This window comes from Colletotrichum acutatum, assembly GCF_030867785.1.
Source record: "Colletotrichum acutatum strain CBS 112980 chromosome Unknown BDZ83scaffold_2, whole genome shotgun sequence".
In the NCBI taxonomy this organism is placed as follows: Eukaryota; Fungi; Ascomycota; class Sordariomycetes; order Glomerellales; family Glomerellaceae; genus Colletotrichum; species Colletotrichum acutatum.
Window position 1 is genome coordinate 823,076 of NW_026848996.1, and position 26,746 is coordinate 849,821.

The 26,746-nt window shown below is 53.9% G+C and overlaps 8 protein-coding genes across 8 annotated transcripts; 5 read left to right on the forward strand and 3 right to left on the reverse strand.

Annotated features, from left to right (window-relative positions):
- Window positions 1-893: 893 nt before the first annotated feature.
- Window positions 894-2,872, reverse strand: BDZ83DRAFT_646116 (DEAD/DEAH box helicase; the record flags this gene model as incomplete). The annotated part of the gene is made up of 4 exons (XM_060509924.1): window positions 894-942; window positions 999-1,617; window positions 1,669-2,079; window positions 2,650-2,872. The coding sequence occupies 4 exons, from the start codon at window positions 2,870-2,872 to the stop codon at window positions 894-896; spliced, it is 1,302 nt and encodes a 433-aa protein (XP_060371678.1).
- A 486-nt stretch (window positions 2,873-3,358) lies between these two features.
- On the forward strand, window positions 3,359-4,396 carry BDZ83DRAFT_166125 (RNAse P Rpr2/Rpp21/SNM1 subunit domain-containing protein). Its single transcript, XM_060501426.1, has 2 exons — window positions 3,359-4,238; window positions 4,292-4,396. Exon 1 carries the CDS (start codon window positions 3,525-3,527, stop codon window positions 4,059-4,061), a length of 537 nt encoding a protein of 178 aa, XP_060371679.1. The 5' UTR covers window positions 3,359-3,524; the 3' UTR covers window positions 4,062-4,238; window positions 4,292-4,396.
- A 282-nt stretch (window positions 4,397-4,678) lies between these two features.
- BDZ83DRAFT_564575 (glutamate decarboxylase) lies at window positions 4,679-6,572 on the reverse strand (the record flags this gene model as incomplete). Its single annotated transcript, XM_060503656.1, has 4 exons — window positions 4,679-5,525; window positions 5,577-6,179; window positions 6,237-6,475; window positions 6,555-6,572. The coding sequence occupies 4 exons, from the start codon at window positions 6,570-6,572 to the stop codon at window positions 4,679-4,681; spliced, it is 1,707 nt and encodes a 568-aa protein (XP_060371680.1).
- A 3,073-nt stretch (window positions 6,573-9,645) lies between these two features.
- On the forward strand, window positions 9,646-12,702 carry BDZ83DRAFT_167127 (OPT family small oligopeptide transporter). Its single transcript, XM_060501427.1, has 4 exons — window positions 9,646-10,078; window positions 10,206-10,499; window positions 10,642-11,539; window positions 11,593-12,702. The coding sequence occupies exons 1-4, from the start codon at window positions 9,827-9,829 to the stop codon at window positions 12,543-12,545; spliced, it is 2,397 nt and encodes a 798-aa protein (XP_060371681.1). The 5' UTR covers window positions 9,646-9,826; the 3' UTR covers window positions 12,546-12,702.
- A 403-nt stretch (window positions 12,703-13,105) lies between these two features.
- BDZ83DRAFT_167154 (uncharacterized protein) lies at window positions 13,106-14,192 on the forward strand. The gene is made up of 2 exons (XM_060501428.1): window positions 13,106-13,911; window positions 13,980-14,192. The coding sequence occupies exons 1-2, from the start codon at window positions 13,400-13,402 to the stop codon at window positions 14,080-14,082; spliced, it is 615 nt and encodes a 204-aa protein (XP_060371682.1). The 5' UTR covers window positions 13,106-13,399; the 3' UTR covers window positions 14,083-14,192.
- Window positions 14,193-17,185: 2,993 nt separating this feature from the next.
- Window positions 17,186-18,423, reverse strand: BDZ83DRAFT_598149 (uncharacterized protein; the record flags this gene model as incomplete). The annotated part of the gene is made up of 2 exons (XM_060506936.1): window positions 17,925-18,423; window positions 17,186-17,865 (listed from the first exon to the last, which is right to left on the reverse strand). Coding segments are annotated over exons 1-2 (731 nt in total), but the record flags the coding sequence as incomplete, so codon positions are not given.
- A 3,085-nt stretch (window positions 18,424-21,508) lies between these two features.
- BDZ83DRAFT_167195 (cytochrome P450) lies at window positions 21,509-23,984 on the forward strand. Its single transcript, XM_060501429.1, has 7 exons — window positions 21,509-22,009; window positions 22,096-22,108; window positions 22,178-22,381; window positions 22,449-22,490; window positions 22,556-22,696; window positions 22,777-23,615; window positions 23,678-23,984. Exons 1-7 carry the CDS (start codon window positions 21,644-21,646, stop codon window positions 23,717-23,719), a joined length of 1,647 nt encoding a protein of 548 aa, XP_060371684.1. The 5' UTR covers window positions 21,509-21,643; the 3' UTR covers window positions 23,720-23,984.
- A 1,057-nt stretch (window positions 23,985-25,041) lies between these two features.
- On the forward strand, window positions 25,042-26,521 carry BDZ83DRAFT_715040 (major facilitator superfamily transporter; the record flags this gene model as incomplete). Its single annotated transcript, XM_060511703.1, has 2 exons — window positions 25,042-25,143; window positions 25,229-26,521. 2 exons carry the CDS (start codon window positions 25,042-25,044, stop codon window positions 26,519-26,521), a joined length of 1,395 nt encoding a protein of 464 aa, XP_060371685.1.
- Between the last annotated feature and the right edge of the window lie 225 nt (window positions 26,522-26,746).

Consider the following 26,746-nt stretch of genomic DNA (forward strand, 5'->3'; position numbering starts at 1 on the left):
AACCACTTCTTCACCGTGCCTTGCAGCCCTATAGAGGTCACTAATCACACGATGGGAGACCTTTATTTATGGAAGGGGGGAGGCTCCAGGTGTTCCATTCTCCCCGTACGATTACCCAAAGAAGTAGGGAGACGGTGGAAGCTGTCTCCAGGGTTGGCGAATATTTTCCGGTCGACGTGAGTGTGAAACAACGACCACACATGGATAGACTCCAATGTAGCGAAAATGAGTTGCTAGATCGTGAGCCAAGGAGCTCTTCAAAGGCTTGCGGGATGATTCTGCTTCCAATCGAACGAGAGACCGGCACGCCGTAAATGCTCATCACCCAAGCCATAAATGTGAGATAGGAAACGATTATCTATAGTCGATATAGACCTTGAAGCACCTCGACTTGCAACGTCTTCGACAAGATAGCGCACACTCACCATAAGATGATGCGAAAGCTCACGTATCTACCCATAATCATGCTCTTTTTACCTTCGACGCCGATACGATACGTGGACGGATACCTACGTATAATATTTCCCTTAGAACTTTCATCAAGCTGTTCAGGAAAGCTGAGTACTGCTCAGAATGGCAACATGGCCTGAGCCGTAGCATGACACAGACCGAAGCTGTCGTGGAAAAGACAACATAAGGTCGATCAATTACAATGAGCGTGGTGATCCAGTCTTGATTCCATGTTGATAACTACTCTGTACAAACAGCAAGAGACCCCTCCGTGAGAGGCTTGATACTTTTTCTCAGTTGCACTTCAAAAGCAGCTTCATCTCTTCCCTTTTGCGTGACCGCTTTCCGTGTGCGTCACCCACGTCCAAATTTAGCAATTTCCCGAAACCAGAACCAAGAAAACACACCAGCAGATTGCTCTGCCAAACTGTGGCATGACACGCTTAAGAGGCCATGTAGGTGCTGGCATCGATACCCTCCTTGGGGAACTCACTAAGACATGTGTTAGATACTTGACAAGATAACCCAGAGTTTTGTGAGAAACTTACGGAAGAGCAACCTCGAAGCGCTTCTCAATGGACTTGAGAACCTCCTGGTCCTGGTCAGTGCTCACAAAGGAGATGGCAAGACCCTTGGTACCGAAACGACCGGCACGACCGACTCTGTGCAGGTACGAGTCGGCATCGGCGGGCAGGTCGTAGTTGATGGCCAGGTTGATACGCTCGATATCAATACCTCTGCCGAAGACGTCGGTAGCAACGCAGATACGCTTGTTAAACTCCTTGAACTCCTTGTAACGGCGAATACGCTCCTCCTGGCTGACGCCGGAATGAACGGCGATGGAGGGGAAGTTGCACTCTCTCAACAACTTGTCCAGCTCGGTCGCACGCAGGGTGCTCTTGACGAAGATGATGACCTGGTTGAACTGAAGGTCGTCCAGGAGCTCGTTGAGCTTGCGGTTCTTCTCGCGCTCCTCGAGCTTGATATAGTATTGCTGAAGACCGTGCAGGGTGAGCTTGGTGTCCTCGTCGACGTAGTGCTCGGTAGGGTTCTGCATGAACTTTCTGCAGATGGGCTTGATGTCATCGGACAGGGTGGCCGAGAACATCATAACCTGCTTCTGGGTGGGGGTAGCGCGGAAAATCTCCTGGACGTCACGGCGCATGTCTGGTTGATGTTAGAGGTTTGATCGGCGGCGGGTGTAAGGCCGTTACTCACCGATCTGGTCGAGCATCTTGTCGCACTCGTCGAGGACGAAAATGCGGACACTGCCGAGGCGGAGAACCTTGTCGCGGACCAACGCGTTAAGTCGGCCAGGGGTGCCCACAATGACATGGGGGCAGGTCTCCTTGTTCTTGATCGTCTCGACATCCTTTTGGATGGGGGTACCGCCGTAGAAGACACCAGTCTTGATATCGGGCATGTACTTGCTGAAACGGTTGTACTCGTTGCGAATCTGGAAGGCAAGCTCACGAGTGTGGCACATAACCAACACCGAGACCTCGCCCTGAACGGGCTCAACTTGTTGCAGGGTGGTCAGGACGAAGACGGCCGTCTTTCCGAGACCAGACTTGGCCTGGCAGATGATATCTCCACCGAGGAGAGCCTGAGGGATACAGGTTTGTTGGACTGTTGGATCGCGCCGAAGTTAGATATGTGTTCCAAGAGCAGAAGAACGACGTAGAGGGCGTGCAAAGGGCCCGTCCATCTGCGCAAAGAAGCCATTGTGTCGAGTTGGTCTCCTCCTCCACCACGACAACACGCCGATCAATCAATTAAGACGATGGCTGGGGCAGAGCACAAATCGCGAGCGTCGGCGTCGTATGCGCCCCGTGTCGCTCGCGACTGTGATACAAAAGAAGCCAGACCGCCGAGAGGCAAAGCTCTGGCAGCGACCGACCGACTGAAGTGCACTCGGGAACACCGCAATGTTCGCGCGGCCGAGGGGTGCTATCACGCTTCCCCCGAAACGGCCGCTTGTATAATCCACCTGTCACCGGTGGATTCGCGAGCAGTGCCCGTACAAAAACTTGGATGTCCAACTTGACTCCCGCTTCTCAGCACGTTTTTCTCTCTCTCTTCTTCGATGGCGACGTCGATGGCTTTTTGTTCTTTGTGTGGCTTGCGAGATGGACGGACGCTTTGCTGATGGGGGAGGGGATGATGTATGGGTTAGGGTATCATAAACTCAGGACTGACCCTCCGAAGGATGCTCGAAACCGCAATCGCCAATAGCGCGGAGAAGCTCGGGCTTCAAGAGGAAGTCGCGGAAACCGGTCGAGTGGATGCCAACATAGCTGCCCTTCTTGTCGACGGCGTTACCGGCGGCAGCATCAGCCTTCTTTCCGTTGGAGGCGGCCGCAGTCTCGTTGGTCTGGAGCTCCTCGTCGGAGTAGTCGATGAGATCCTCCTCAGCAGACATGTTGTCAATTGTCAGGGGTGTCGTTATTGAAGTGTCGGAGAAGAAATGGCCGTTGTACTGATGCGCAACGGCGAAAAATGTCCCAAGGCTGCGGATGCGAAGCTTGGGGTGTCAGGAGAGGCGTGACGATCTGTGTCGCGTGGAGAGGAAGGTCGAAAGACTATAAAAACCGCAGGAATGAAAAAACCCGCGTATTCTTGTCGAGAAAAGTGCACGACAGGCGGGGGGGATTAAAAGCGGATGGCAATTGGAGGTGCAGGGTTGGAGGCCGTGATGGAAGGAGGCGCCGTAGTTGATGTGGAAGTGGAAGATCCAAGGACGACGTGGAACTGGAGGCGAAAGGTGAGGCGGGCAGCGCAGGTCAAAAGCTTTCGCGTAGGGGAAGGCGGCTGAGTCTCACACCCCAAAGGCGACGTCATGTGACCAGACCCGTTTTTGGAAAGACCGTGTCCATCCATGTCCACACGGTGAGTGCCCGCCTATAACCTTAACCTTTGACTTGGAGAAACACTCGTGTTTGGCAGCCATACATATCCACCACCCCTGCAGAAGTTTTTACAATTAGGTCCAACACTGACTCTCGTTGCAACGTAGACTTCAAAGCCACTTAGGGTCTGAAACGTGGGACAAATCGCAGGGAGGACGAGCGAGAATGGCAAAGCCCAAAAGTGAAAGCTTGCCAAACCGGCACGCATACACGCGGGTATCCTACCTGCACCAGGCCGCCTCATACCTGGCGACTGTGCAGATTCCGCACGCCGACTCACCTCCAAATTCATCATCACGGTCTCACGGAGATGCTCAGCTCGTCAGGCTCGGAAAGTTGCGATCGACGAATGAGAAGGTTGCTCGTCGATTCGTCTCCGATATCAGAGCCGTCTCTCTCAAGGCTCAAATCCGCCCGAGCCCGTCGGTCAAGCAGATGATGTGCAAGTTCTGTGACTCACTGCTCATCGAGGGAAAGTCGTGCATCACGACGGTTGAAAATCTGAGCAAGGGCGGGAAGAAGCCTTGGGCCGATGTTATGGTCACAAAGTGCAAAACCTGCGACAACGTCAAGCGATTTCCTGTCAATGCGCCCAGGCAGAAACGACGACCATTTAGAGAACCCAAGACCGTTGAAGGGCAGGACGTAATGGTTGAGGACACGACGGCTGAAGCTTCTGATCAGTCAACTGGAGTTAAATGAGAATGGATTGCCGTCTCTTCACCGGAATGAAGTACCACCAAGTAATATTTGAGTGGTAAGCCACTGTCAAGAGCCTCCGAGGCAAACCAAACCTTGGGCTTTCTATATTGGATGCACAGCCCGTCGAGGCTATGCCTCTCGTTCAGAGGTCACAACACTGGCATACTGTCATGCAAGGTATGATCTCTTTGGTAATAGACAATCGTGAGACTTCCTAACAAAAGCAGTAGACTCATCCATCCGCAAAGCGCGCGGCTCACAGCTCGGCTCAACCATCCAGTTGGAGACACTCCGAGAAGAAGTGGGAGCTGGATACCTCGCCTCGAGTTAACACTAGAAGCATGGAATAGGCTGGTGCATGACTATTCATCATCTTCGCTCCGAGTAGGACGTGGCGATGAGCTCCGGGACTACTGAGGCATAAGCAATCCTCGATGAGAATAAACTCCTCAACGTGGTAGTCGCGTTGACGAAGTATGAGAGGTCCTTATATAGTATCCACATGGATTCGCCGATACGGCAGATATTACCAACGAGATCTTGAAGTCAAAATATCATGAAATTTTCGCTGCTACCGTTGTACCGGGATTTTTCTTTGGTGCCGACACCTCTGTGCCTTAGCATACCGCACGATGAATACCATCCTCCATCTTTCTAACTCCATCTTCGACTCCCTTAGCAGCACCCGCTTTCTTGTGCTTCTCCTCATCCCCCTTGACGCGCACCCGCCTGCGGCTGTGGTGCTTCTTCAAAACCTGCAAATCGATCTGATCGTTCTCGATAAGGGTCTCCGTGACCTCGACGATGTCCGTCAACAACCGCTCAAGCAGATCAAACGTCATGGTCTCGCGAACAACCACGCGAAGGATCTCAATCTTTTCTTCATTGGGCGGAAGCGGGTAGTTGGGAATGATCCAGCCCTTGGCGCGAAGCATGAGGGAGACGGTCTCCTGCTTGATGTGCTCGTACTTGGCCTTGAACTCATCTGTCAGACGGAATGACACGACGGGTAGGCCGGCAACGTAGTCGGCCGAGGTCTCCCCCGGGGCAGCACTTTCGCCTCCGACGGCGGTGGCGGCCTGGTTCACAATCTTCTTCACAGCGCCGCTGGCTTCCTTGTGAGGTGCACGGCGATGGATGTCGGAGACGACGGTGTACCATCCCGTGGCCTCGAGGCTCTGAGCGAGGATACGAGCGTTGGAGAGGCAGTTTTCCATGATGGAACGGTAGCCGTCGAAGCCTAGGTGGATGAGGTTATAGTATTGCACAATAACCTGGGCACCTGGGCGGGAGAAGTTAAGCGTAAAGGACTTTTCTGTACCACCAAGGTAGTGAAGCTCGAAGATGAGGTCCTCTGGGAGGAAAGACTGGTCGCGCCAGATGATCCAGCCGAGGCCGGCGTAGACGAGGCCGTACTTGTGGCCTGAGACGTTGATTGACTTGACGCGGGGGAGTTCAAAGTTCCTGCAGACTATTAGTGTATGACCAGCAGGGGAACAAGTCGATGTAACCTACCACTTGGAACCGCCGGCCCCTGCGTGGGTGAAAGGGGCGATGAAGCCACCAGAAGCGGCGTCGACGTGGATGGGGATGTCGATGCCGGTTTCTTCCTGATACTTATCGAGGATCTGCGAAATCTCCTCAACGGGCTCGTAGTGGCCCGTGTATGTGCTGCCGAGGATGACAAAGACACCAATGGTGTTCTCATCGACATTTTCCCTTACAAGAGCCGGGTCCAGACGGTAGTGGCTCTTCTTGCTGACGGGCAAGATGCGGGCCTCGACGTCAAAGTAACGGGCAAACTTCTCCAAGGCGACCTGCGCGTTGGAACCCATGAGAATGTTGGGCTTGGAGGTGTCCTTGCCCTGTTCCTTGCGCTTCAATTGCCATCTGCGCTTCATGGCGAGACCGCCAAGGTGGATGGCCTCGGAGGAGCCCGTGGTTGCGGAGCCGATGGCCTTCTCACCGGGCTGGACACCCCACAGGTGGGAGATGATGCTGATGCAGCGCTGGTGCATTTCCATCATGGCAGGGTACTCGTCTGCGTCTGAGAGGTTCTTTGAGAGGTTCTCTTGCATGAGCTGGGTAGCATTGGGTTCCATCCATGTTCCCACGAAACTTGATTGGTTTGCTGTTAGTGAGAGGGTCTTCTTTGGCAACGTCGTGAATGTTCACCTGGCCAGGTTGAGGTTGGGTTTGCCGTCGAGGTCCAGCTCATCCCTGATCATCTGAAAGACAGTGTCTCCCGGGGCGCCTTCATCGGGAATCTTGTACTTGGGGATGTTGGTTTGACTGGTGTATCGGCTGTCATAGGGCTGGATGTGTGATGATGTGCCGTGGCTGAGGGCATTGGCACTGCCCGGAGCTGTGATGTGAGTTGCCTGGAGGCGTTGGACAATGTCCTCTGGGTTGACCTGCACAAGGTGTCAATTCCAATGCTATAGCTTCATATGACGCATCAATCATCGATGGAGGATGATTTTCAAGACCTACGTGACTTGCGAGAGGCATATTGACGTTTGGATGAGCAATTGTGGTTATGATATCAAGGATCTAGATGGAAATTGGCATGCACTAGAAGAGAAAATGCGATGGATTGATGTTGAGATCAGGATGGCCAAGTCTGGGGGATCACCGCTTGAGGCTTAAATACAACAGCAGATCACGAAGGATGCTGGACATTGAAGGCAGCTAAGGTGGCCGTCAAGCCGATGATGAGGGATGAATGACGACATACGGTAGACCGAGCGGAGCACGGGAGTTTCCTTGTGGACAAGTTTTGTCGGAAATAGTAGCTCCAAGTGCATGAAAGACACGCCTCACAGCCCCAGATCGCGGGCCGAGGAGGGGAGAGAATCGCGATGGGCTAGACAGGAATGATGTCTCTGGCCTCTTAGTGCGATGACCTCCAGGGTTCTCTGCCAAGGCCATGGCCAACAGCAGTTGGTGGTGCAGCATCAGCCCGTCAACCTTTGCTGGGGACGTGGAGCGGGCAGCTCAGTGCTCCATAGGCACGATTCAATGCCGAGTTTGCCGGTGGAGTTCCTCTTTGATCGAGTACTTACGTAGGTACGATGACTTGCGTGTCGCGCCAGTGCAGCTGAGAATTGACTTTTCTGTTGAACGAGTAGCCGAGGAGAAGGACTTTCTGTTACGTGCTATGACATATCCCGTCTGGCATGTTTGGTGAGGTAACTTGTAAAATGCAGTCAGACCGGCAGGGAAGGAACAATTGGATCGCAGATAGTCTGACGGTCTGGCCCTACAAAGTGGATGGGTGACGGCATTTAACATTGGGAAACTGCGACTTGGGGCCCGGACCTGAATAGCCGGGGAGCCTCCTTCCGCTCTTCCTTCCACTGCTCCAGGAGTTCAGTGACAGCTCGGGTGGGCCCCGTTCCCGTCTTGGCACTGCACTTTCGCAGCAGGTACGCCGGCAGACAGCAGGAACCCAAAAATCACCATGGAATCCGGAGGTGATCATTCTTTTCCAGAGTCTTTTTTTTACCTTACCTTACCCACCCCATGTTAAGCTATCATTGTGTTCTTCCTCTTCTTGCTCAATGCTGTCGAGTGGTCTGTCTGTCTGGGCTCGCTAACCCCCTGCAAGCTAGTGTCTCCGACGATAGATCTCCATAGGCTACAATGGCTACGAATCCCTCTGCCAGTATTATCCAGGCCAAGTCTCCGAGAACGACGCTTCAAGAGTTGGTTTGAACGGAAGCTGATGGTTTCAGTGCAAGATCGGATTCTTCAACAAAGTGTACACCCCTTAAAACAGTGCTCGACTTAGGACATGGTCCCGGGCATCATCTTTAATTTACTACCTTGAAGTAAGGACAGCAAGAACTGCTGCTTCAACCATTGGTGTTTTTAAAGCTTTAAACATTGACTGCGAGAAATTGATGCCTTTCATGATCGACCAAAGCCCTCCAGAAGGCCCAATATCATCATATCATGTTCGGACCGATAGTCCAAAGAATAGCAAACAAGAGACGATGCAAGTCTAGCGGAGAACCCACCGAGGTCTACGGATACTTCCATGGACCATCGATAACCGACGCTTCGAACCCAGGGGTTCACGAGCTAAGACTCCAATCTGTGGATCGTCCAACAACGCGTGTTCGATAAACCTTAAAAGAGTATCATGTCCCGGTGAACATTCATCGACCGACGACAGCGGGAGAGGACACCATCGGAAATAAGATTAGATTGTCAGCACTGACGGGGGCTTCCCAGTCTCCAGTCACATTGGTTCATTCACCAACCAGAGATAAGCCAGGCTCTCCCAGAAAGCCCAACTTTTCCCGGCCGAAAACCACGACTGGTGATTGGCCGATACGGCTCAATTCGACCAAAGTCCCGTTGCAGCGACTCGCCAAGTCTCGCGCAATGGCCGCGGCTGGGCCGAATGGACGGCTACAGTGGCATTCTAGCATTGGCACGCTGGCAGCTGTGGCTTTCACCCAGACTGAGAGTCCAGGACCCTTGGGACACCTCAGGCAGCCTGGCACTTGGCCACTCACTATGGCGGACGGATACTTGACTGAACTGTGGGAACGATGGCAAGGCCAAACGTGCCAAAGTACGGACTCTCCAGATATCAGACGAAGTTGACTCGAAGCTGTTTGCAGTTGGTTCGCCAATTGTTGTTCGTCCCCCCAATTTTGCTCCTGGACGATCAGCAGCATGCACCAACTCCCGGATCGGTGGCAGGGGCACATCGGCAGCTTTGTGATCTGCTGATCCCCAAGTTTCGCGGACAAAGGGTGGGAGGCAGAGCAGCTCGAATTGGGAAGAAGCCGGACTGCCAGAATCCTTTCGTCTTTCCAGCCAGCCAAACCAGCAGGCATCGAGCCACCGAGGCGTCGACTCTGGACCAACAGAGAGTCAGCTTTAGGTGTCCCCCGGCTCCGAGTTGTACTAGAGCTTGAGAGATGTGGATCAGAATTGTCGCCCATTGTCCTTCCAATGTCACCATGTCCCCGGCGAACCATTCTTCTTTTCCCCTCGCCTCCTCCACAGCCCCTCGGATGTCGCTACCCCAATTTAGGAAGGTCGACAAACGGCCGCTGGGCCTGCGGGCTGTCGCGTCGCCGCTGCATTTGGTGTCGTGATAGTACGCTAGAGGACTGATTTCTTTCTAGTCCCCTTGGGTCCCCCGTCCCTTCCAGCGCCGCAAGTCGCCGACAAGGCCCAAAAGAAGAACCCACACACATACACGGGACGATATTGGGGGGGGGGGGGGTAGATACGGGATAGTGAGAGTAGAGAGTCGACTCATGGGTATCGTTGGGCGCGCCATTCTTTCGACTCTGCGAATCTTATCCCCAAAAACACACAACTGGCACACACTCTCGACTTTGCAGAATCCTTGGGAACGACTTCACAAGTTCACATAGGCCTGAAGACATCTTGCTTCTTGCTGGTGTTCAATCTGAACATCTTCGGGAAGTGGGACTTTGACTTGTCTGGCGGGCTGACTCTACCTTGTCACATTGTCTTGGTGTCTTGTTAGCCTGCAGACTGCCGACCGGCACCACCTTCGCCGCCGCCGCCGCCATCTTTTCGCTTGATTTGATTGAAAAAGCCCTTGGCGCCCGCTGTCCCCCGTCTCCCCCGTTGTGGCCTTGGGGCCTTCTTTTCGTCCTTTTGCTTATCTCGTCGGTCGCTCTTCAGCCCATCCGCAATCGGCGTACCTAAACCCTCACCTTTCAATCTACTCCGTCGACAGTAGAGTGAAGGAGAGAGGCACAGTCGTCACGATGCCGTCCATTTTTCGCAAACGTGGCGAGCCCGAAGAGATCACGCCCTACCCCGCCCTCGAAGACGATGCCGAGGCCACGGGCATCGAGCCGCTGAAGGCTCTGGCTCAATTCGAGAAGGCACACAAGCTCGATCCGAATATGCCAATTGATGAGCTCAACGATGTCGACACTGCGCTTGCGACCGGAAATGCCGAGAAGGGTCTCGAGATTGAACAGGCTCTTATGGAGGACAACTCACCCTATCCAGAGGTATGTCGCGAAACTCCGCTTAGGCCTTGAGAGCCAGTATCACTCGCGGTGGGACGGACAGGCAGAAAAAGGACGTCAAATCAGACACTCGTTCAAGTCGCTAACATGATGCGCTGCCGCAACAAAGGTCCGCGCTGTAGTACGGAATTACGATGTCGATTTGCCAGCAAATACGATTCGCGCATGGGTCATCGGCATGCTTCTCTGCACGGTTGGCTCCGGTGTCAATATGCTCTTCTCACTCCGCAACCCCAGCGTTACCATCACCACTTACGTCGTCCAACTTATCGCCTATCCCATTGGTCTGGGTTGGGATTTAGTCATGCCCGACAAGGAGCAGAATGTCTTTGGTGTCAAGTTCAACCTTAAACCCGGCCGTTTCAACTACAAGGAGCACGTTATTATTGTGGCCATGTCTAATGTGAGTTCGGACGAATTTTATCAGGAGCGGGGCCCTTTTGATTCTCCAGGTTGGAGAATAGCAGCGGCCAAGATTTCGAGTCGGACTCAAAAGAGTCTTCTGAGAGAGAACAACCAACGACAGAACTGACTGAAATAACTAGGCTGCCTATGGAGGTGGTGTCTTGTACGCTACCGATGTCTTGCTTGCACAGCAGCTTTTCTACAAGCAGCACTTTGGCTGGGCTTTCCAGTTGCTCTTCGGCATCACCACCCTTTGCACTGGATACGGCCTGGCCGGTCTGGCCCGACGCTTCCTTGTGTGGCCCTCTGCCATGATCTGGCCCTCGAACCTGGTTAATTGTGCTCTCTTCTACACCCTCCATGATCACTCCGGCTCAGACCCGACCAAGACCAACGGCTGGAAGATTGGCCGCTACCGCTGGTTCCTCATCGTTAGCAGCGGTGCCTTCATCTGGTACTGGTTCCCCGGTTGGATTTTCCAAGGACTGTCGTATTTCACTTGGATCTGCTGGATTGCGCCCAAGAACGAGATTGTCAACAAGGTCTTTGGTGGCCTTTCAGGTTATGGACTCATGCCCATCTCATTTGACTGGACCGTCATCTCAGGTTACCTGACGTCGCCGCTGATCCCGCCTTTCCACGCCATCGCCAACGTGATTGCGGGTATCATCATCTTCTTCGTTATCGTCTCCTCCGGCATCCACTTTTCCGGAACCTGGTATTCCGACTACTTCCCCGTACAGAGCTCCGAATCATTCGACAACACCGGCGCCGTCTACAACGTCACCCGAATCCTCGACGCCAACTTGCAATTTAACGAGACCGCCTACAACGACTACTCTCCTCTCTACCTGCCAACACAGTTCGCTCTGGCCTACGCTCTGTCGTTCGCCGCCGTCGCCGCCGTTGTCGTCCACGTTGTTCTGTACCATGGCACCGAAATCTGGGGTCAATTCAAGCTGGCACGCCATCAAGAGGACGACGTGCACATGCGTTTGATGAAGAAGTATCGTGATGCTGAGGACTGGTGGTATCTGGGTAGGTCTCATCGATGGTATCCTCTTTTGGGCTAGGCTAACAATCATTTTCAGCACTCTTCGTCGTCATGGTTGCCATCTCGTTCGGTGTTGTTGCTGGGTGGCCAACTGGATTCCCTGCGTGGGCCTACGTTGTGTGCATTCTGATTCCCGTTTTCTGGCTCATTCCTATTGGCATCGTACAGGCCATTACCAACATCCAGCTCGGCCTCAACGTGTTGACCGAGTTTATCATCGGTTACATGGTGCCGGGCCGTCCCCTCGCGATGATGATGTTCAAGAACTACGGCTACATCTGCATGTCGCAAGCGCTATACTTTGCGCAGGATCTCAAGCTTGGCCACTATATGAAGGTACCCCCTCGTACCATGTTCGCCTCCCAGCTTGTCGCGTCGCTCTGGTCAGCTATCGTTCAAATCGCTGTCATGAACTGGGCTCTTGGCACCATTCCCGACGTCTGCCAGCCCGACCAGCCCAACAGCTACACCTGCCCCGGTGGTCGCGTCTTCTTCACCGCATCAATCATCTGGGGTGCGATCGGCCCCGCCCGCATCTTTTCCGGCCAAGCACTTTACGCCTCTCTCCAGTGGTTCTGGCTCGTTGGCGCCATCACACCAGTCATTACTTGGTTCCTTGCCCGGAAGTGGCCCAAGAGCATTTGGCGCTACGTCAACACCCCTCTCCTGTACGGAGGTTCAGGCTGGCTCCCCCCTGCCAGTGTCTACATCTACCTCTGCTGGGCACTCGTCGGCACCATCTTCAACTTCTTCATCAAGCGTCGCTACACCGGCTGGTGGTTGCAGTACAACTACATTACCTCGGCGGCTCTCGACTGCGGCCTCATCGTGGCCACGCTCATCATCTTCTTCACGCTGTACCTCACATCCGCCAGGCCACCACAATGGTGGGGTAATGTCGACGTATTTGAAACGATGGACTGGAAGGGAACGGCAATCAGGACGCAAGTGGCACCTGGCGAGATCATTGGACCCAGCCGCTGGCCTTGAGGATTTAACGAGGATGTGAAAATTTGAGAAGCGTATTAATGATGTTCAGTTGGACAAGGATATAGGAGTTTGGTGGCTTCCTGAACGTACGTATCACGGTCTCACGGCCCTTGGGGAGGAGTATTGGGTTATTGCTATTATTTCACGGCTCTGATGCGAGGATTGTCTGTACGGCTGATGATACCTCGGTGCGAATTTACTTGCCCGTCTATTTTATTAGTATGAATCAACGAGAGGGTTTACGTTGCAGTCCAGTTCCAGTTACGTATGGTGTTGTGAAGAATGCCGCTTTCTGCCGATTAATGGACACTTGCTTACGGTATCTTCCCTAGTATTTCTTTTGGTGTACAACGTAGTTTCCCAATGGCAGCAACGGGCTTGCTAGATGCCTCGGTCAGAGGCTCGCCTTCCTCAACTCGGCATACGACGCTGTTGGGGCAGGTCCTTAGTGCATTTGACCTTCCATGAAGGAGCATCGCATTGAGAAGCTCGCTTACCTCTCTCACTTCCTAGGCGCAGTAGTCACAAAAACCTTACCTGCTTCAAGCTTCAAGCTGCCAGATCCATCGTCCACCCTTTTCAACATCCCGTATTCCGCCTGACTTGAAGCAAAGAAACATCACATCACTACGAGTACATGTACCTACCAGAATACCCCCCAAAGCTCGCTGATAGACACAATGGACGGACTCAGCCCTGGCTCTTGGAACGAACCACCAATCGTTCCACCCCTTTCCATCAACCGCGAAAATCAGAGCAAGAGACTACATAGCCGCGAGGGCAGCCGCGGCAGCGGCAAGAGCCAGCCCTTCTCGGCGTCCTTGGAAAGGCTGCCTTCTCAATCCACTTAGAGCATGGGATCGATGAGAAAGAAGCAGGCCATGCTCGTTTCGCGGATGACGTCGTCTCGGGGGACGCGGAGGTCGAGGGCATCGACCGAATCCCGGGGGCCCTTTTCGTCCAAAGAGGACCTGGATATCGACGTTGACGATGTAGAGGACCTGGAGTTGCCGCCGAATATCTTGGTGAATAATTGGGATTCTTCGGCACCTTCTTCTGGTTCTGAGCAGCGCCCGCGGCGCCGTAGCAGCAAGAAGCCGAAGAAGAGGGCGGCGAAGAAGGAGCAGAAGAAGAGAGGGTTTCGGGCTAGGCTTCGACGACTCCTCGGCCGGGACGAGAAGAAGAGCAAAGGTAGTCACGAGTCGCCATACGGCCACGGGCAGACGAGACAAAACATGCAGAGCGAGGACTCGGGGCTGTCTGATCAGCAAGATGCCACGGCAGTGCAGGATCCTCGACCAACCAAGGCTGACCTATCTTCATCGATAGAGATTACGCCTCGACCTAGCTGCCGCAATATTCTCAGGTACGTACAACCATCGTTGATATCGCTGGTTGGGACTTCGGAGCCAATTCACTAATAGGTATCATCAGAGACGTTTTCGCCCAACATCGACCTGAAGCAAAGGAGGAGCCGACCGATAGACCGAAGGAAGCTGTTAAGCCCGTGGATGACGGACATACGACGAAGCAGTGAGCGACTCCTGGTCAACGGCTCAACATGCCTTGATGACAGAGATTGGTAAATAGCAGCACGAAGCTGTTGGGGGCCTTTGTGGCAACGCCTTTCAAGAAGATTCCAAGACCTATCGGCCAGCTCCTGGTGTGGGTGAATGGCGTAAGTTTGTACATATTCGTATAGATGGTTTCCTTTGGTGGACCTCATTCCAATCCTAATACACTTCCTCTTCCTATGAATGCCAATTTGCTACCTTGAACAGATGCTACATGATAGATTTAGGGTATACAGAAGAATGCTCGAGCATCTATCGCGGCCAAACCGGTGCTGGAACACACGGCAAGATGGCGCCAGGAAATCTGTCTTGGAATTTGAGACACCAAGCATCGACATTTCGGTTCGACGTTTCCTTGGACTAAGGCCGTAGTGGAAGTAATCGCCACCTCAGTTTGTTGCCTGGAATATGGCAGATCTCATCGCTGATGGTCGCATTTCCAAACCACAGAAGAATACTTTCGACGACTCCCTCCCGTGACGGGTTGAGACAACATATTCTGGTGGCGCTGTGCCTGACTAGCGAGCCCTGACTCCAGAAGGCCTTTTATAAGTGCTTATCGCCCTTCCTGTGTCTAACGAGCGAATCCTTCTGAGTCGTTGGGGGTGAGAGTCATCCCTCATCATCACGATCATCGCAGGGGAACGAAGAACGTCTTACTTGAGCCTCTTGAGCGGAACTTACCAAGGGAACGTCATGCTTGCGGAGCGGGCCCCGATCCAATCCCAGCTGTGCCCCATTTGACCACCCAGCCGGGTTCATCTCCGTGGTCTCCCCGAGATTTGCGAATGATCTAACAAGCTTGACAAGTTTGACAGCGTCCGTGTTGCATGTCTCTTTCAGGTCCATTGTCTTTCGGAACTTTGTGTCAGTCCAGACAATGGGGAGGAGGAGCCTGGGGGCCAGGGGGTATGGGGAGACATGCCAATGCAGACTTACCTCCCTTGCTCAACAAATACCAGTGAGAAGGGGGTCTCGTACGGGTATGTTGTCTCACTCTCTTTCCCAGGCACAAGAAGACAACGATAGGGCATTTGCATTTCGTCAGGGCGGGAATAAGGAAAGGGGAGAGGACGGGAGGGCGGAGAGGAAAAAGCAAAAACAACAACAATGAGGAATACGTCCCCTATCCATCTCCCTTTTGTTTTTCTGACGAACCTTGGTGACACCAAGGAAAAGCCTCCTGAGACAGCCTGAGTCAGTGACGGGCAAACAAAATATAGGAAAGTCTGGGACAAATTTCGCAACCATGGTCCCTTTTGGAGCAAGCAGCAAGACAAGCAAGACGGTTTTTAGGACTCTAGTACTCTAGTATTGATATTTGGCTCGTATAAAGCAAAGAGGAAAGACGCATGGAAGTTGAAGATGTTGCTTGGTTCTGCGACTTTTGTCATTACACAAGACACACACACACACACACCCAAACCCTACTCTATATCTACACACTTCCATTCGTGATATTTGGAGGGGGACCAACGGTCAAGACCAAACAATCAGTCACCATCAAACCAGCTTTGCTTGACTTCAAGTCTACTATAACGAGAGTCATTACTGAATCTTGTCTGTCGCTTTTTACCTTGAGCAGAAAATTAGAGGCCATTCCACTCAGACCATGTCATTCGCAAGAGAAAGTAGCAAACAAACGATACTTTACGAGACGATATCTGGGTGCCGGGGCCTCGCTCTTTTACGACCGCGGCCACGCTGAAAGCATTTTTCCTGTCTATCTAATTTGAGTCGATATACGAGAGGAAATCGACCCCTTACACACCGGGTCATTTTCTTTCATAGGAAACGCTCACTTTTCACTATCCGGAAGGAGGCCGGAAGACACGATTCCATTAGGCGCATCCGGGCGCTTTAATCGACTTGACGATTTGGGATCCGGAATCCCTCTTTTCGGAAAGTCGCAGATACAGGGGGCAAAGGAGTCTCTCACAAGTCCACCAGGTTCATCAACGCGCCTACTCGACGAAATAGTTACACGAATTACCTGTATCAAGGACGCTCGACGCGGCAAGGGAAAGGGCAAGCGCAGAGGGGCAGAATGGGTCGAAGCGGGTACGATACCACGGACCTGGGAGGATTCGCAAAGAAGAAGAAGCCGAGGTCTGCTGCTGGCACTTCTGGCGCTGGCACTGCTGGTGCTGGTGCCCAGGCCAGCCTCTACGTTCGGAATGACGGCGGCGATTACGGAGCCTCGGCTCAGAGGGCCATCATGCAGCGGCAAATGCAGATGCAGATGCAGATGCAGATGTCGCAGCAACAGCAGTCACAGCAGCAGCAGCAGCAGATGGGAGGATGGAACGGCGCGAGTTCGAGTTCTTCTGCTTCCGCATCGGCTTCGAGTAAGAATCGGGCGGGGGGCGGCGGTGATGGAGGGGCTGCGGCCAAGAAGTAAAGGTAGTATATAATAAGGGTGGATGGATTCGCCGAGATAGTATGAGGCTCGGGCTGTCGGGCTGCGCGGTGGTATGTTTGTGTTCACTTGTTTCTTTTCGTCTTTTGCTTGGGGACGGTTGAAGCTGACGATATTTGGCTAAGTTTGAAATTTCGACCAGTGCGGGGTAGTAGCCATCAGGGGTAAGATGTTTGATGAGTTGAAGGCCTGGATGCTTGGTGTAAGTGATATATGAAAGAGGGGAAGGCAAAAGACCAGGAGTCAACGCGCTGACGGTAAGAACCAGAAAATCCCAGGAGCAAATCCCCAGCTTCGAGCCAGGAGAGCGCTTACTGCGGTGCCCCTATGAGCTCGCAGATGAGCGAAGAAGAAAAACTGTTCCGCCGTCCTTCGGCTATCAATACGAAGTCTACGACCGACTAGAAGACAAGAGACCAGAGACAGGCCCGAAGTCCTTGAGGAGATGGATAAGGGAGGTTCGTTGGTTGGAGCACCGAGATCTCACGAGAGCCGGACTGCGTTGCATCTATAGATGAGACTCAAGTATTTGAGGTATCGCAGTGCGAGAACTAGGAAGCATCTGTCCTGGCAACTGGCGCTTGTAGCTGGGGAATATTGCAAGGCGCAGAGTAGTCATATATGAGTGATATATGCAAAAAGAAGATGAGCAGCCAAGTTTTCGGTTCTGTTCTATATACTATTTTGTGACACACAACCGTACGTACATTCTTTCATACTAACACAAGCAACGCTAAATTGAGGTAAAGGGGTATCGATCCAGAGAAGAGAAGAAGGCAGAAAAACGCTGAAACATGGCGTATCATCATAGAAACCTAGCCATCATCATTTGAAGAAGGCCCGTGATGTAGTCCGAACCGGGACATCCTTCAACTATACTGAGGCGGGTGCTGAGTCGGCGCCGTCTGGGAAGGCGGCTGCGGCATGTAATACTCGGCCGCCGCGCCGGTGGGAGCCGGCGTAGTACCGGCGGCCGGGGGCGGAGCAGGGGACGGGGACTGATAATGGGGCGCGTAGCCCATGGGTTCGTACTTGCTGTCCGTGCCGTTGTTGTTGTTGTTGGTGTGGGCACCGGCTCCGGCGTACCAAGAGTCTCGGTTGCCGGTGTCATCGGATCTCCTGCCCTCTTCAATCTTGGCGTACGTGCCACCAGCGGAGCGCTTTGTTTCGTCGCTGTCGCCGCCGCCGCCTCCGAACTTGTTCTTGCGCCGGGAAATGAATTTTCGATAGAGCGTGAAGGGGATCCAGAGGCCCGTGGAGACGAGGAGGGCGTGGCCGAGGACATGGCCGATGCGGAATTTCTTTCCTTCCTTTTTGCGCTTGAGTTCTGTTCTCCGGTGTAAGTCATACTGTTATTAAATCCTCCTTCATTAAGATAAGCCTTACCTTTAACCGTGTAGAATGCGAGCGAGACCAGAAACAGAACAAACCACACAATCAGGACGATGATGAGGATCCGGGCCCAGAGGGGAAGCGCGCTGAAGCCGCCTCCACCTCCTCCGCCCCCGCCTCCGCCGGCGGCACCGACGCGGCCGCCGCCTTTGTACTTGTTCTTTCCGCTCTTTGATTTGGATGATTTTGAGGATTTGCTGCCGCCGCTGGAGCCGCGGCTGCCGCTTGAGCCACCGCCTTTGGGGACGCGGGACCCGAGGATGAAGTCCATTTGGACTGGGTTGGGTTGGGTTGGGTTCGTTGGTAGGTGTGTTACTGATACTGCTGTGAGCTGGCGGCGCTTAAAGAGGGATGACTGTTGGAGGCCAATTGGTTCTCTTCTCTCGTTGGAGGATATCTGATTGGTTGTGAGAGACTCTGTCACACAGAACACTCCAATTGAGGGGAAGATATGAAAGAGTAACTGCTTGATGGAAGGTAAAGTAAGACTGGATCTAAGGCTGAAGGGAAGGTGAGAGAGCAGCAGCAGGCTGCCAAGTCTTTAAGTACTAGAGACACCGCAAGCGGCGCCCGTCTTACATGCGTCGACCGGCGGCCGGCGGTTTAGTCCCACCACCACGACGCACCGAACACTGTCCTTTGAAGTGAGCCCTGCTAGCTACACCGTCACACGCCGTACAGATACAGATAGTCTGGGGATTGAGGCGGGGGTTGACTTGGTTGGTTGGGCGGCGGCCCCCTCTCGTCATTTCTGGCCTGCAATCTTTTGGCCGTTTCTAGAGAGGCAGCGCAGCTGCGCAAGGCGCACATCAACCACCCCTCTCCCGAAGCTTGGAAAACAAGCTTAACTTGTCCAGCACAAGTACCTTGGAGGATGCCATGAGCTGGCCCAGCAGACGGCGACGATCACGCCTCTGCCACTCTGCACGGTCTGGCTGGCTGGCGAGAAAGAGCGAGGAGACCGACGTGACAAGGTGTGAATGAGGATTTTCTTAGTCTAGTCTTGGCAAAATTTCAGCCGTAGTTGAAACCTTAGATATCATTCGCCAGTGTGCGCCAAAAGATACAACGGTATTCGTAGCATAGTATAATCTCACCATGACAGCTCGCTAGGGCCGCTAGGGGCTCTTCCTTCGCGCCGTCCTAGCTCGTAGTAATAGCCTGTAGCCTGTAGGTACGAGATACTCCATAGGAGAGAGGGAAAGTCGAAGAAGTCGCGACTTGGTAGTTCCTCTTTCGGCATCGCGGTGACCACAGTATCGGGCGGTGCTCTCTACCAAGGTCCAAAGCTGCCAGGGGGCATGGTTAAGCGCTGCGGGTAGAGGGAAGACCCTTGTACATGGAGACTGACCATGACCAAGACCAAGAACCCCAGTTAGCAGCATCAATAGTAGGGGACCTGGTATAAGCTCTCAATCAGCCTTACGAAGTGGCCATGTGCGGTCCTTCACTCTTCTGCTCTGAAGACTGGAGCTCCATGGAGGCAACCGGAGGGCTGTGACTCGCGAGAGGAGGGACCAGTGTTTCCCTCGGAGCTTATCGTACCTCTAGTACAGGGGCAGAATCCCAGTGGAGTGGACCAAGGTAAAGTCGTGCCAAACTGCCATGTCCCCTGGAAGCTTATTTCTCCATGTGCTTGACTTGACTCCGCTTCCATAATAGTGTATCCGTACGAATAGTCAGCGCCAACGTTCTTCTTACAGGGAACAATTTACGAAGGTGTTCCCACATCTAGGCATCGACGATGTGAGGCTTGGCAATGATGGTATCTACAATCCCACAGGCCTCTTGGAACTTTGGTCCTTGGAAGAGAGAATGAGAGGTGACCGAAACTGGTAAGCGACGAGACGACTGTCGCGACGTCATTTAGTGACACTCTTCCTGTACACACATTGCAGATCGTCGCCCGGCACACATTGAACTTTTGGGACTCGACTGGTCCAGACTTTAGGGGACTTCCCCCCCCCCCCCTTCTTAAGTTTCTTCCTTCATCTGCGGCACAGCACCGATCGCCTGCTGCTGTGCACCATATGCCGTCATGTCTACAGAGCACCACCAATCCGCAAACATGGTGATGGCTTGGTGTGGTTGGTTGATTCTCTGCATTATCTTGTCATCGAAGCCTTGGCAACTTGGCAGGCCCATCTCTTCGTTGGTGTCTCGAGCTATCCACGACAACAGGAGACTGCACACTTTGGTCAGAGAACAAGATAAATCAAGGTTATTCGCGAGGCATAGGGAGAGCCCTGACTTTATTACGTGGGGGAAGGATTTGTTATGAAGGCGTTTTGCTTGTTCTCCTGTTGGTCAACTCTGAACTTCCACGCACCGGGTCTCCGCGGGTGGGCGGCGAACCCCGGCACAAAGCCCCCTCCGAAGTGAAAGCCCTATGCCAGATCTCGGTGGTCTTTCCTCCAGGACTCCATACGGACATGGTGTTTGCCGTTGGGGAGCCAATGTCGATTTCATCCGGTCCCCGGGAAACGGGGCCGGGGGGTGGGCCTGTTCGTCACTCAACTCTCAAGACCTCACGTGCTTTGTGCTTTAGGTAGGCGATGCTGCACCTCTGTGGCGGTGCTTGCTTGCTTGCTTCCAATCCAGAGGCTAGAACCCATGAGGCTCTGTTTGGGTGGTTCTGTTGGTTTTGGTTTAGCATGGCAAACTACACCTCATCCTTTCAATGTCCAGATCGAAGGAATCTTGTCCCGTACGTGAAGGATCAATGTTTGGCGGTACAATTTCTTCCTTGGCTAGATCCGATCTGGCCGATCTTTGATGATGAGATCTAACTGTAACGACCCAGCTCCTGGGGCCTGTTTCTCTGTTGTATAATCTCATTCACGAAGCCCGAAGATATGATTTCCATTGCTACATGAGGGTGATAATCTCAGTGTGATTGGAGGCACAGGCAAACAATACACGAAGTATCGATCGGTGCTAGAACACCATGTTCATCGCCGAACACGATCCATCCGAGATCTCGCATCTGACAAAACAACGATGCCAGATGCTAGATGCCATCCAGAAGAGGAAGAGTGTGTACCTCTGTAGGAAGCCATCGACTCTCTTTCATCCGGTATATTCTTACTCAACCAGGGTACCCGAAGCTATGGCATACTTCCCGGACCTCGGACACCTCACCACGCTACGGAGTACTTCGGCCGCAAAAAACCTAGTCTATCAATGGATACACCCGGAAACTTTCTTCTTCTTCTTCGACACGGACACTGGCGGGCAGCAAAAAAGTAAAAAAGAAGAGGGACCTGCTTTCAGTATCGGTACGGATACCTACTTAGTTCAGGTCGATTACCCACAATCTCTTCCTGCCAAGATGACGAAAAAAAAAAAGCTGCTTCAGCGCAGCTACCAAACTAGTTTTGTTCCCCATCAACCATCATCACGACCACCCTGTACTAGCGCCGCCGCTAGGCCGGGTTGCTAAACCTCATTATTCAAAGCTGGGCGCCACTTTTGTTCCCGTTAAGCACGTATCCCGGCACGCAGTAGTTTGGGGGTTTGTGAGGTGAGGTGATGGTAGTGGCGGCGGGCGGCGTGGAGTGAGGTGGTGGTCTGTTATATGGTCTACGGGACCCGGTCTCTCGGGTAGATACAGCTCGAGCTGAAAGAGACAGGAAAGCGACTGTTCATCTTCTCCCGTGCTTCAGCAAGTTCCCCATCGCAAGAGAATACCCGCACAGGGAGCGAATCTAAAGATGGCGATCCAAAATCTCCTCTCGGGTCTGACCACCCTCGCCCTCACCCCGACACAACTCGCAGCGCTCCTTTCCCTCCTCTGGCTCCTCTACGCCCTCCAGCTCGGCGTCCGCCGCCTGTACTTCAGCCCCATCTCCCACGTCCCGGGTCCGCGTCTCGCGGCGCTGACGCAGCTGTACGAGTTTTACTATGACATTGTTCTCGGCGGGCAGTACACGTTCAAGATTATCGAGCTGCACCGGCAGTACGGGCCCGTGGTGCGGATTAGTCCGTGGGAGGTGCACGTCGGCGACCCGGAGTTCTTTTCGGAGCTGTATACGGGACCGGGGAGGGTTAGGGAGAAGTGGGGGTTTTATACGCAGCAGGTATGTAATGTTGCGACTTTGATCCCCATTCTGAGAGTGAGATGGGAAGAGAAGTGAATGTCTTTTGCTAATGTGGACCGATTTAGTTTGGATCTCCTGGTAAGTGATTTCATCAAGCCTTTGCTTTCTTCAATGAAGGCAAACGTCATGAGCTAACGATACCTGGAGAGAGCGCGCTGGCGACTGTGAAGCATGCTCACCACAAACTTCGGCGCGCGGCGCTGAACCCTTTCTTCTCTACGCAGACTGTCCGCAAGCTGCAGCCTATTATCGAGGAACGGGTTGATGCGCTGCTCGACCGTCTTCTAGAACTCAGCGAGAGGTCCGAGGAGCCGTTGGATGTCATGTATCCTTTTTCGGCCTTTACCAATGGTAACCCAAATACCAGCCCTGTTCTTGGAAGGATATAAAAGTTTTAGTAACTGACGCGATGTACCAGATGTCATTAACGAATATAGCTTCGCTAGGAGTGACCATCTCAGTGAGTAGAACGCACTTGAAGATTGGCGTACATCAGTAGCGGACGCTAATTGGGATTTCCCGCAGTCGAGGACGAGACGTTTGGCAAGGTGGTGACGGATAACCTCCTCATGGGCACGCACCTGGGACCTATGATCAAGCATATGAACTGGGCCCTGACGCTGGTCAACGCACTACCGGAATCCTTTTCCGGACGTTTCATTCCCGGTAAGTTCTTCTTCCCCGCCTACGGTATCATGGTCATTCGCTCGTGGCTCATTACTCATACATCACATCCGCATACACAGGCTGGGGCGGCTTCCTCAAGATGAAGAACGACATCAAAGACCAAATCGGCGAGATCAAAGCCACGCAGAACACGGAAAAGTGGCAGCTGAATGTCAGCCACCCGACAATTTTCCACGACATGCTCTCCTCCAAGCTCCTGCCGCCCGCCGAGAAGACGGTCTCGCGGCTCGCGCAGGACGGGCAGATTTTGGTGCAGGGCGGCACGCTCACGACGTCGTGGACGCTGTCTCTGGCCGTGTTCCACCTCCTCAACAGGCTCTCGACGCTGCGCCGGCTGCGCGACGAGCTGTTCTCCGCGATCCCGGACCGGGATGCCGTTGTGCCGCTCGCGGAGCTGGAGAACCTGCCGTATTTGAGAGGTGTCGTCAAGGAGGCGCTGCGGCTCGGGTTCGGGACGAGTTCGCGGCTGGCGAGGGTGTGTCCTGACGAGACGCTGGTGTATCACGACAAGGAGGGCGGCGGGGGCAGCGTGCACCTCCCGCCGGGGACGGTGATTGGGATGAGCACGTACAAGACGCAGACGGATCCGCGCATTTACTATGACCCGTTTGGGTTCCGCCCGGAGCGGTGGGTGGAGGACGGCGAGCGGCTGGAGAAGTATTTGACCGTGTTTTGCGGAGGCACGCGGGTGTGTCTCGGGATGGCGCTGGCGCAGGCCGAGTTGTATCTCATGCTCGCGAAGCTATTCCGGCGGTGGGGCGGAGCGGGCGCCGTGGACGGTGGTGGAAAGGAAGGAGAGGACCGGCGGGCGGGTGATGTTGGTGTGCTCAGGATCTTTGAGACGACGGTGAGAGATTGTGAGATGGCTGCGGATTACTTCATTCCGATCCCTTACAAGGTATGTTTTTGACGGATCGCAGCTGAAGGGTTTTGTGAATGGTGACTGACGAGCAAATCCAGGAATCCAAGGGGATCCGCGTGGTGTTTGACAGACAGCACTAAATGACGATCGCAGCGGCGTTCATCGTTAGTGTGCAACGGATACTCCAGTGCCGGTGTCTTGTTTACTATGCCCGAGATGTGCTGCAATTTGGGCAGTTGAGATTTGGATGGCTAATTGGTGGCTGAGCAAGCTCGGGAAATGCGGATTGCCGTCTTTGTCAGTGTGACCTTGTTCCATCGCCGGGCCCTTTAGAGTTGCGATAGTCTGGGAATTTGGCGTCCATTCGGGAAGGACAAGTACAAAGGTCTTGGCCTCGGCTGCCCGTCATCTCCCAGCACTATGCGAAGCATTGACGGTAATGCTGACGGCAGACTTTGTCATCTGATGATGTGAGAGGGGATCGAATGGCAGTGCCGCATCGTCTCGTGAAGTTGATGGATAATTGATGATAATAGAATAGGTATTCAGAGATCGGATTGTTGCTCGTGCATGCACAGAAGAAGAAATAGGTAGAGAGAAGTTAGGTGAGGTCCAAGTTGGCGCCTGTTGCCGAAGTGGAGGTCAAAGTGCCTGTTGAAGCACCGTCCAATGAAATTACCCCAAATAGCAGCTGACTACGGATACGTACTTGGCCGAGTCCGGGGTGGGGGACAAGTCAACAAATCCCCGGTCCGGCGTGGATGCCGTCCGATGTTTAGCGCAGCAGCACCTAAGCCCGTGGGCCGCAAGATGCAGGAGCACAGGAGCACTGAAGGTCGGGTGGGCCCCACCCAGTCCCAGCCATTGGGGCGGCCAGCGTCAGCCCCTGACCCTGAAACATCGGACTGGGCCGACTGGATCACCACCATGGCCCCAAATTCAGGGGACAAGGGCAGAAAGAGCATGTTTCTGCACTCTCTCTCCACCACCACGGAGAGGTACTGTGGTACTGCAATGCACCGGCCGACGGCAATGACGGGGGAGCTTGGACACCGCGCGCCGCGACTTCCACGTTGTTCCTTTTACTGAGTGGCCCCGTTCCCCTCCAGCGTCAATCCGTACTGTACCTTCTTGTTGTGCTGTCACCTGTCGTCCCACCTCGATATTCTTTTTCTGACCTTACTTCTGCATACTATTCTTCTTTTCTTCGTTTTCGTTTTCGCGTCTTCAACTCCCAAGTCCCGAGTCCCTCGCCTGATGCAGACTTGGCCTTTCTTTTCTTGCCTTGGCTGATTCATTCTCCTCCCCTGTTCGACCTCGACTCTCTCTCCAACTACCCCACGCTCATTCTCTGGATCACCCATACAACGGCTAACCGTTGACGAACACCGATATCTAACGTCCTCCACGATTCGATCTGCCTCGCTTTTGCACACAGGACAATCAGCGCAGGCTCGCGACAATGGCAGTGGCAGCAACATCACCGTCGCCCTCGGCGGCAGTCGACCCCTCCACGCGCAAACGTGTACTCAGGGTCATCGCCATCTCTCTGCTTCTCGACCTGGTATTCTTCCACACCCTCAAGCCACTCTGGCCCTCTGTCTCTCACCATTCGTCTCTTTCAAAACTAACCATCATCTCTCCTCCAGATCTCCTTCACCTTCATCCTCCCGCTTTTCCCCAAACTACTCGAATTCTACCGCGACCGCGAGGTCGGCCCTGAGATCGCAAACGCAACCGGCCCCGCCACCCTGCTCCAGTCCGTCCTGTCCGGTCTGAACCGCTACAAGGCCGCTTTCGCCCGCCCCATCGACTCCCGCTATGATATCGTTCTTCTCGGCGGCGCCCTCGGCTCCCTCTTCAGTCTGCTCCAGGCCATCGCCTCCCCGCTCATCGGCCACCTCTCGGACCGTCACGGCCGCCGCACCGCTCTGCTGGCCTCCATGTGCGGTAACATCCTGTCTGTGCTCCTCTGGGTCGTCGCCGTTGACTTCCGCACCTTTGTCGCCTCTCGCGTCGTAGGCGGCCTGTCCGAGGGCAACGTCCAGCTCGCTACCGCCATGGCGACAGACATATCAGACGAGCAGAGCAGAGGCTCCACCATGGCCCTCATCGGTGCCTGCTTCTCCATCGCCTTCACATTTGGTCCAGGTCTGGGCGCCTGGCTAAGCAGCATCAGCACCGTCAAGGAGAACCCCTTCGCCACGGCCGCCGGCTTCAGCTTGTTCCTTATCCTGACCGAGACCGTCTACCTCTACTTCTGCCTCCCCGAAACCCTCCCCTCATTGACAGGCAAGGGCCGCGGCGCTAAGAAGGATGACAAGAGCACGACGAAACCGAAACCGACACCCTTGGTCCGAACGAACTCGCACTTCCTTCTCAACGCCGTCCACTTCGTCTTCCTGCTCTTCTTCTCCGGCATGGAATCATCCCTCTCCTTCATGACTTACGAGCTCTTCGCCTTCGGCTCCGCCAAGAACGGCCGCCTCCTCGGTTTCGTTGGTCTCGTCGCCTCTATTCTTCAGGGCGGTGTCACCCGCCGTCTCCCGCCTTTGCTCTCCGTGCGCACTGGCGTCGTGGCCTGTCTGGCGTCTTTCGTCCTCTTGGGCCGCATCACCACCACCGGCGGGCTGTATGCCGCGGCGACATGTCTGGCCGTCACGTCCGCAACCGTCGTCTCGGGTTTGAACACGCTGAGCAGCTTCGAGGCTGCCGAGGACGAGCGCGGCGGCAAGCTTGGTATCCTCCGCAGCTGGGGCCAGCTTGGCCGTGGGTTGGGGCCGATTCTCTTTACCAGCGTGTACTGGTGGGCTGGCCGCGAAGTTGCGTACACTATGGGTGCCACGGGTATGGCTGTAGTGGCTGCCGCGGTGTTTGCCGGCCTCAAGACGCCGCCTGGGTCATTGAAGAAGAAGGTGCCTGCCGAGAAGAAGGCGGCGTGAGACAGCTTTGATGTGTAAAACAGTGAGGTAGAGCCTATTGTGAGGCATTGTATGAAGGGTCTCTTTTTTGGTGTTGATATTTGATCTACTGTACATGTATCCAGCATAGGGGAGCATTTTCAAGGAGTCTGATACTCGGTTCAGTGTAGTATACTCAAGGGGGGGCAAATGTACATGATGTTCTGTTTTGTTAAGTATGGTGGCAAGCTCTGGATGTGTTCTTCT